General features: G+C 54.0%; 1 protein-coding gene across 2 annotated transcripts in view; it reads right to left on the bottom strand.

Moving 5' to 3' along the window:
- Positions 1-361: 361 nt before the first annotated feature.
- Positions 362-9,491, bottom strand: part of LOC132808888 (uncharacterized) — a 112,766-nt gene continuing 103,636 nt past the window's right edge. For both annotated transcript variants that reach the window (XM_060822302.1, XM_060822303.1), the window contains one exon: positions 362-1,051. In XM_060822302.1, the coding sequence (XP_060678285.1) occupies positions 506-1,051 (546 nt within the window). In that variant the 3' untranslated portion in view covers positions 362-505. The remainder of the gene's footprint in view (positions 1,052-9,491) is intronic.

Below are 9,491 nucleotides of genomic sequence, written 5' to 3'. Positions count from 1 at the left end.
CCTCCCACAGTGCGGGGCTCCCTCAGTGCTGACCCTCCCACAGTGCGGGGCTCCCTCAGTGCTGACCCTCCCACAGTGCGGAGCTCCCTCGGCACTGACCCTCCCACTGTGCGGGGCTCCCTCAGCGCTGACCCTCCCACAGTCCGGAGCTCCCTCAGCGCTGACCCTCCCTCAGTGTGGAGCACACATGTTGAAGATAATAAGTTTATACCATGATGATGTGAAGGTGTGTATCCAGTGGATTTGTGGATATTGGGAGATGTTGTTGGAATGGTGTCAGTCTGTGTCCACTGTCAGCTTTGAAAACTATCAACAATGAGAGACGAGTGATTCACAAGGAGCTCAGTCTGAAACAGTGACATTTACTGGGAATGGTTTTTAATGAGTTTATATCACACCAATGCATACAGACAGAAACTTACTGAGAGGAACTGATGTGGGTGTCTGCTCTCAAACCCAGAGTAACACCCACTGTGTCTGAAATCACTCAGACCCTCTTATATCTCTATGTTCTCCTCTCAGGTTTCTGCTGCGCTTTAGCCACCACGTAGCTCACTCCAACTGCTGCAACAGCTGCAACAACTCCACGAGCAGCAGCTCCAACAGCAGCAGCTCCAACTCCAGCAGCTCCAGCTCCAGCAGCAGCTCCAACAGCAGCAGCTCCAGCTCCAGCAGCTTCGGCTCCAGCAGCTCCAGCTCCAGCAGCAGCTCCAACAACAGCTCCAGGCCCAACAGCAACTGCAGCAGTAGCTGCAACCCTTCCTATCACAACAGACGCAACTCCACCTGCCCCAACTGCTGCCACAGCACCTACCGCCACTGCAGTCCCCATAGCTAACAAAACATCACTGCGTTCGTTATCAAAGTGTTCAGACAGACGTCGGACCGTTTCCTTCATTCCAGTCTCCATCCCCGCTAAGGCCGTTCTCTTTTCTTCCTCATTTCCGGTCACACTCCGTTCAAACTCTGCTGTGAGTTTCATCGTCTTCCTCTCCAGCTTATCCCTCATCGCATTTCCTGTTGTCTTCGTTATCTTCCAGACACTATCACTCTAGAGAGACAACAAACAGCACAGCATAAAATACAGCGTAAAGCTCCCTCTACACTGTCCACCCCATCAAACACTCCCAGGACAGGGACAGCACAGGATTAGATACAGAGTAAAGCTCCCTCTACACTGTTCCCCATCCCAGCGAGAACACGTGGTCAGATACAGAGTAAAGCTCCCTCTACACTGTCCCCCCATCATACACTCCCAGGGACAGGGACAGCACGGGGTTAGATACAGAGTAAAGCTCCCACTACACTGTCCCCCATTAAACACTCCCAGGGATAGGAACAGCACGGGGTTAGATACAGAGTAAAGCTCCCTCTACACTGTCCCCCCATCAAACACTCCCAGGGACAGCACGGGGTTAGATGCAGAGTAAAGCTCCCTCTACACTGTTCTCACATCCCAGGGACAGCACGGGGTTAGATACAGAGTAAAGCATCCTCTTCACTGTCCCCCCTCAATCATTCCCAGGGACAGGGGCAGCACAGGGTTAGATACAGAGTAAAGCTCCCGCTACACTGTCCCCCCATCAAACACTCCCAGGGACAGCACGGGGTTAGATACAGAGTAAAGCTCCCCCTACACAGTCCCCCCATCCCAGAAGGGGTCGTCAGAGGGTGGGCGGGAGTCTTGGTTGTAAAAGTAGGCACGGACGACCCCTTCTCCCGCCTCCAACACACCCCATCCACCTGGACACCCCATGCTGGCCTCTTACCCGCCCTCGATCTATTTATAGCCAACTGCCTCCGCAACATTAACCGACTCAACCTGTCCACCCCTCTCACCCACTCCAACCTCTCACCCTCAGAACGTGCAGCCCTCCACTCCCTCCGCTCCAACCCCAACCTCACCATCAAACCAGCAGACAAGGGAGGTGTGGTAGTAGTTTGGCGTACTGACCTTTATACCGCTGACGCCAAACGCCAGCTCGCGGACACCTCCTCCTATTGCCCCCTTGACCATGATCGCACCTCCCACCACCAAACCATCATCTCCCAGACCATCCATAACCTCATCACCTCAGGGGATCTCCCATCCACCGCCTCCAACCTCATAGTCCCACAACCCCGCACTGCCCGTTTCTACCTCCTGCCCAAAATCCACAAACCTGCCTGCCCCGGCCGATCCATTGTCTCAGCCTGCCTCTGCCCCACCGAACTCATCTCCGCGTACCTCAACACGGTCCTGTCCCCTTCAGTCCAAGAACTCCCCACCTACGTTTGGGACACCACCCACGCCTTCCACCTCCTCCATGATTTTCGCTTCCCCGGTCCCTAACACCTTATCTTCACGATGGACATCCAGTCCCTGTACACCTCCATCCCCCATCACGAAGGACTCAAAGCCCTCCGCTTCTTCCTTTCCCGCCGCACCAACCAGTACCCTTCCACTGACACCCTCCTTCGACTGACTGAACTGGTCCTCACCCTGAACAACTTCTCTTTTCAATCCTCCCACTTCCTCCAAACTAAAGGAGTAGCCATGGACACCCGCATGGGCCCCAGCTATGCCTGTCTCTTCGTAGGATATGTGGAACAGTCCATCTTCCGCAACTACACTGGCACCACCCCCCACCTTTTCCTCCGCTACATCGATGACTGTCTCGGCGCTGCCTCGTGCTCCCACGAGGAGGTTGAACAGTTCATCAACTTTACCAACACCTTCCATCCCGACCTGAAATTCACCTGGACTGTCTCAGACTCCTCCCTCCCCTTCCTAGACCTTTCCATTTCTATCTCGGGCGACCGACTCAACACAGACATCTACTATAAACCGACTGACTCCCACAGCTACCTGGACTACACCTCCTCCCACCCTGCCCCCTGCAAAAACGCCATCCCATATTCCCAATTCCTTCGCCTCCGCCGCATCTGCTCCCAGGAGGACCAGTTCCAACACCGTACAGCCCAGATGGCCTCCTTCTTCAAGGACTGCAGATTCCCCCCAGACGTGATCGACGATGCCCTCCACCGCATCTCCTCCACTTCCTGCTCCTCCGCCCTTGAGCCCCGCCCCTCCAACTGCCACCAAGACAGAACCCCACTGGTCCCCACCTACCACCCCACCAACCTCCATATACAGCATATCATCCGCCGTCATTTCCGCCACCTCCAAACGGACCCCACCACCAAGGATATATTTCCCTCCCCTCCCCTATCAACGTTCCGCAAGGACCACTCCCTTCGTGACTCCCTCGTCAGGTCCACAACCCCCCCACCAACCCAAACTCCACTCCCGGCACCTTCCCCTGGAACCGCAGGAAATGCAAACCTTGTGCCCACACCTCCCCCCTCACTTCTCTCCAAGGCCCCAAGGGATCCTTCCATATCCGCCACAAATTCACCTGCACCTCCACACACATCATTTACTGCACCCGCTGCACCCGATGTGGCCTCTTCTATATTGGGGAGACAGGCCGCATACTTGCAGAACGCTTCAGGGAACACCTCTGGGACGCCTGGACCAACCAACCCAACCACCCCGTGGCTCAACACTTTAACTCCCCCTCCCACTCCACCGAGAACATGCAGGTCCTTGGACTCCTCCATCGCCAGACCATAACAACACGACGGTTGGAGGAAGAGTGCCTCATCTTCCGCCTGGGAACCCTCCAACCACAAGGGATGGACTCAGATTTCTCCAGTTTCCTCATTTCCCCATCCCCCACCTTGTCTCAGTCGATTCCCTCGAACTCAGCACCGCCCTCCTAACCTGCAATCCTCTTCCTGACCTCTCCGCCCCCACCCCACTCCGGCCTATCACCCTCACCTTGACCTCCTTCCACCTATCACATCTCCATCGCCCCTCCCCCAAGTCCCCCCTCCCTACCTTTTACCTCAGCCTGCTGGACACACCCTCCTCATTCCTGATGAAGGGCTTTAGCCCGAAATGTTGAATTTCCTGTTCCTTGGATGCTGCCTGACCTGCTGCGCTTTAACCAGCAACACATTTTCAGCTCCCTCTTCACTGTCCCCTCATCAATCATTCCAAGGACAGGGGCAGCACAGGGTTAGATACAGAGTAAAGCTCCCTCTACACTGTCCCCCCATCAAACACTCCCAGGGACACACGACAGCATGTGGTTAGATACAAGGTAAAGCTGCCTCTACACTGTTTCCCCATCAAACACTCCCAGGGACAGGGACAGCACGGGGTTAGATACAGAGTAATGGTCCCTCTACACTGTCTCCCATCCCAGGGACATCACGGGGTTAGATACAGAGTAATGGTCCCTCTACACTGTCTCCCATCCCAGGGACATCACGGGGTTAGATACAGAGTAATGGTCCCTCTACACTGTCCCCCCATCAAACACTCCCAGGGACAGGGACAGCACGGGGTTAGATACAGAGTAATGGTCCCTCTACACTGTCCCCCATCCCAGGGTCAACACAGGGTTCGATACAGAGTAAAGCTCACTCTACACCAAGGCCCCATCCAACACTCCAGGGACAAGGACAGCATGGTGTTAGATACAGAGTAAAGCCTCCTCTACACTGTTCCCCCATCTAACACCCCCAAGGACAGGGACAGCACGGGGTTAGATACAGAGTAATGGTCCCTCTACACTGTTCCCACATCCCAGAGACAGCACAGGGTTAGATACAGAGTAAAGCTCCCTCTACACTGTCCCCCCCATCAAACACTCCCAGGGACAGGGACAGCACGGGGTGAGATAAAGAGTAATGATCCCTCTACACTGTCCCCCCATCCCAGCGACAGCACTGTCCCCCTTGAAAACTTCCAGAAGGGACTGCATGAGGTGAGATACAGAGTAATCCCTCCTCTACACTGTCCCCCATTCCAGGGAGAGCAGGGAGTTAGATACAGAGTAAAGCTTCCTCTTCACTGTCCCCTCATCAATCATTCCCAGTACAGGGGCAGCACTGGGTTAGATACAGAGTAAAGCTCCCTCTACACTGTCCCCTCATCAAACATTCCCAGTACAGGGACAGCACGGGGTTAGATACAGAGTAAAGCTCTCTCTACACTGTCCCCCATCAAACACTCCCAGGGACAGCACGGGGTTAGATACAGAGAAAAGCTCCTACTACACTGTCCCCCATCAAACATACTCAGGGACAGGGACAGCACAGCGTTAGATACAGAGTAATGGTCCCTCTACATTGCCCACCATCCCAGGGACATCTGTTGTTTAGGTACAGAGTGAAGCTCCCTCAACACTGTCCCCCTATCGAAACCGCCAAGAAGGGACTGCATGGGATGAGATACAGAGTAAAGCTCCCTCTACACTGCCCCCATCTCAGGGACAGCACGGGGTTCGATATAGAGTAAAGCTTCCTCTACACTGCCCCCCATCACACACTCCCAGGCACAGGGACTGCACAGGGTTAGATATAGAGTAATGGTCCCTCTACCCTGTCTCCCATCCCAGGGTCAGCACAGGGTTAGATAGAGTAATGGTCCCTCTACACTGTCCCCCCATCCCAGGGACAGCACAGGGTTAGATACAGAGTAATGGTCCCTCTACACTGTCCCCCATCCCAGCGAGAGCACGAGGGTAGATACAGAGTAATGGTTCCTCGACACTATTCCCCCATCCCAGGGACAGCACAGGGTTAGATACAGAGTAATGGTCTCTCCACATTGTCCACCCATCCCAGGGACAGCACAGGGTTAGATACAGAGTAATGGTCCCTCTACATGGTCCCCCATTCCAGGGACAGCACAGGGTTAGATACAGAGTAATGGTCCCTCTACACTGTCCCCCATCCCAGCGTGAGCACGAGGGTAGATACAGAGTAATGGTCCCTCGACACTGTTCCCCCATCCCAGGGACAGCACAAGGTTAGATACAGAGTAATGGTCCCTCTACACGGTCCCCCATTCCAGGGACAGCACAGGGTTAGATACAGAGTAATGGTCCCTCTACACTGTCCCACATCCAAAGGTCAGCACAGGGTTAGATACAGAGTAATGGTCCCTCTACACTGTCCCCCATCCCAGGGACAGCACAGGGTTAGATACAGAGTAATGGTCCCTCATCCCAGCAAGAGCACGAGGGTAGATACAGAGTAATGGTCCCTTGACACTGTTGCCCCATCCCAGGGACATCACAGGGTTAGATACAGAGTAATGGTCCCTCTACACTGTCCCCCATTTCACGCTCAGCACAGGGTTAGATATAGAGTAATGGTCCCTCTACACTGTTCCCCATCCCAAGGTCAGCACAGGGTTAGATACTGAGTAATGGTCCCTCTACACGGTCCCCCATCCCAGGGTCAGCACAGGATTAGATACAGAGTAATGGTCCCTCTACACTGTCCCCACCATTCCAGGGAAAACAGGGAGTTAGATACAGAGTAATGGTCCCTCTACACTGTCCCACCCATCAAACACTCCCAGGGACAGGGGCAGCACGGGGTTAGATACAGAGTAATGGTCCCTCTACACTGTCCCCACCATTCCAGGGAAAACAGGGAGTTAGATACAGAGTAATGGTCCCTCTACACTGTCCCCCCCCATCAAACACTCCCAGGGACAGGGGCAGCACGGGGTTAGATACAGAGTAATGGTCCCTCTACACTGTCCCCTCCATCAAACACTCCCAGGGACAGCACGGGGTTAGATACAGAGTAAAGCTCCTACTACACTGTCCCCCATCAAACATACTCAGGGACAGGGACAGCACAGCGTTAGATACAGAGTAATGGTCCCTCTACATTGCCCACCATCCCAGGGACATCTGTTGTTTAGGTACAGAGTGAAGCTCCCTCAACACTGTCCCCCTATCGAAACCGCCAAGAAGGGACTGCATGGGATGAGATACAGAGTAAAGCTCCCTCTACACTGCCCCCATCTCAGGGACAGCACGGGGTTCGATATAGAGTAAAGCTTCCTCTACACTGCCCCCCATCACACACTCCCAGGCACAGGGACTGCACAGGGTTAGATATAGAGTAATGGTCCCTCTACCCTGTCTCCCATCCCAGGGTCAGCACAGGGTTAGATAGAGTAATGGTCCCTCTACACTGTCCCCCCATCCCAGGGACAGCACAGGGTTAGATACAGAGTAATGGTCCCTCTACACTGTCCCCCATCCCAGCGAGAGCACGAGGGTAGATACAGAGTAATGGTTCCTCGACACTATTCCCCCATCCCAGGGACAGCACAGGGTTAGATACAGAGTAATGGTCTCTCCACATTGTCCACCCATCCCAGGGACAGCACAGGGTTAGATACAGAGTAATGGTCCCTCTACATGGTCCCCCATTCCAGGGACAGCACAGGGTTAGATACAGAGTAATGGTCCCTCTACACTGTCCCCCATCCCAGCGTGAGCACGAGGGTAGATACAGAGTAATGGTCCCTCGACACTGTTCCCCCATCCCAGGGACAGCACAAGGTTAGATACAGAGTAATGGTCCCTCTACACGGTCCCCCATTCCAGGGACAGCACAGGGTTAGATACAGAGTAATGGTCCCTCTACACTGTCCCACATCCAAAGGTCAGCACAGGGTTAGATACAGAGTAATGGTCCCTCTACACTGTCCCCCATCCCAGGGACAGCACAGGGTTAGATACAGAGTAATGGTCCCTCATCCCAGCAAGAGCACGAGGGTAGATACAGAGTAATGGTCCCTTGACACTGTTGCCCCATCCCAGGGACATCACAGGGTTAGATACAGAGTAATGGTCCCTCTACACTGTCCCCCATTTCACGCTCAGCACAGGGTTAGATATAGAGTAATGGTCCCTCTACACTGTTCCCCATCCCAAGGTCAGCACAGGGTTAGATACTGAGTAATGGTCCCTCTACACGGTCCCCCATCCCAGGGTCAGCACAGGATTAGATACAGAGTAATGGTCCCTCTACACTGTCCCCACCATTCCAGGGAAAACAGGGAGTTAGATACAGAGTAATGGTCCCTCTACACTGTCCCACCCATCAAACACTCCCAGGGACAGGGGCAGCACGGGGTTAGATACAGAGTAATGGTCCCTCTACACTGTCCCCACCATTCCAGGGAAAACAGGGAGTTAGATACAGAGTAATGGTCCCTCTACACTGTCCCCCCCCATCAAACACTCCCAGGGACAGGGGCAGCACGGGGTTAGATACAGAGTAATGGTCCCTCTACACTGTCCCCTCCATCAAACACTCCCAGGGACAGCACGGGGTTAGATACAGAGTAAAGCTCTCTCTATACTGTTCCCCCAGCACACACTCCCAGGGACAGGGACAGCACGGGGTTAGATACAGAGTAAAGCTCCCTCTACACTGTCCCCCCATCAAACACTCCCAGGGACAGGGATAGCACAGGGTTAGATACAGAGTAATGGTCCCTCTACACTGTCCCCCCCATCCCAGGGACAGGGACAGCACGGGGTTAGATACAGAGTAATGGTCCCTTAACACTGTCCCCCATCCCAGGGACAGCACGGGGTTAGGGACAGAGTGAAGCTCCCTCAATACTGTCCCCCTATCAAAACCTCCAAGAAGGGACTGCATGGGGTGAGATACAGAATAATCCCTCCTCTACACTGTCCCCCATTCCTGGGACAGCACAGGGTTAGATACAGAGTAATGGTCCCTCTACACTGTCCCCCATCCCAGGGTCAGCACAGGATTAGATACAGAGTAATGGTCCCTCAACACAATCCCCCATCCCAGGGTTAGATACAGAGTAATGATCCCTCTACACTGTTCCCCATCCCAGCGAGAGCATGTGGTCAGATACAGAGTAAAGCTCCCTCTACACCAAGGCCCCAACCAACACTACAGGGACAGGGAGAGCATGGTGTTTGATACAGAGTAAAGCTCCCTCTACACTGTCCCCCATCAAACACTCCCAGGACAGGAACACTACGGGGTTAGATACAGAGTAAAGCTCCCTCTACACTGTCTCCCATCAAACACTCCCAGGGACAAAAGCAGCACTGGATTAGATACAGAGTAAAGCTCCCTCTACACTGTCCCCCATCAAACACTCCCAGGGACAGGGATAGCACAGGGTTAGATACAGAGTAATGGTCCCTCTACACTGTCCCCCCCATCCCAGGGACAGCATGTGGTTAGATACAGAGTAATGGTCCATCTACACTGTCCCCCCCCCATCCCAGGGACAGGGACAGCACGGGGTTAGATACAGAGTAATGGTCCCTCTACACTGTTTCCCCTATCCCAGGGACAGCATAGGGTTAGATACAGACTAATGGCCCCTCTACACTGTCCCCCCCATCCCAGGTGCAGCACGTGGTTGGATGCAGAGTAATGGTCCCTCTACACTGTGCCCCCATCCTAGAGACAGCACATGGTTAGATATAGAGTAATGGTCCCTCTACAGTGTCTCCCATCCCAGGGACAGCACAGGATTAGATACAGAGTAATGGTCCCTCGACACTGTTCCCCCATCCCAGGGACAGCACGGGGTTAGACACAAAGTAAAGCTCCCTCTACACTGTCCTCCATCA

The sequence above is a fragment of the Hemiscyllium ocellatum genome, assembly GCF_020745735.1.
Source record: "Hemiscyllium ocellatum isolate sHemOce1 chromosome 41 unlocalized genomic scaffold, sHemOce1.pat.X.cur. SUPER_41_unloc_9, whole genome shotgun sequence".
Lineage (NCBI taxonomy): Eukaryota > Metazoa > Chordata > Chondrichthyes > Orectolobiformes > Hemiscylliidae > Hemiscyllium > Hemiscyllium ocellatum.
Note: the sequence above shows the minus strand (reverse complement) of the source record. Positions and strands in the feature narration are given on the sequence as shown.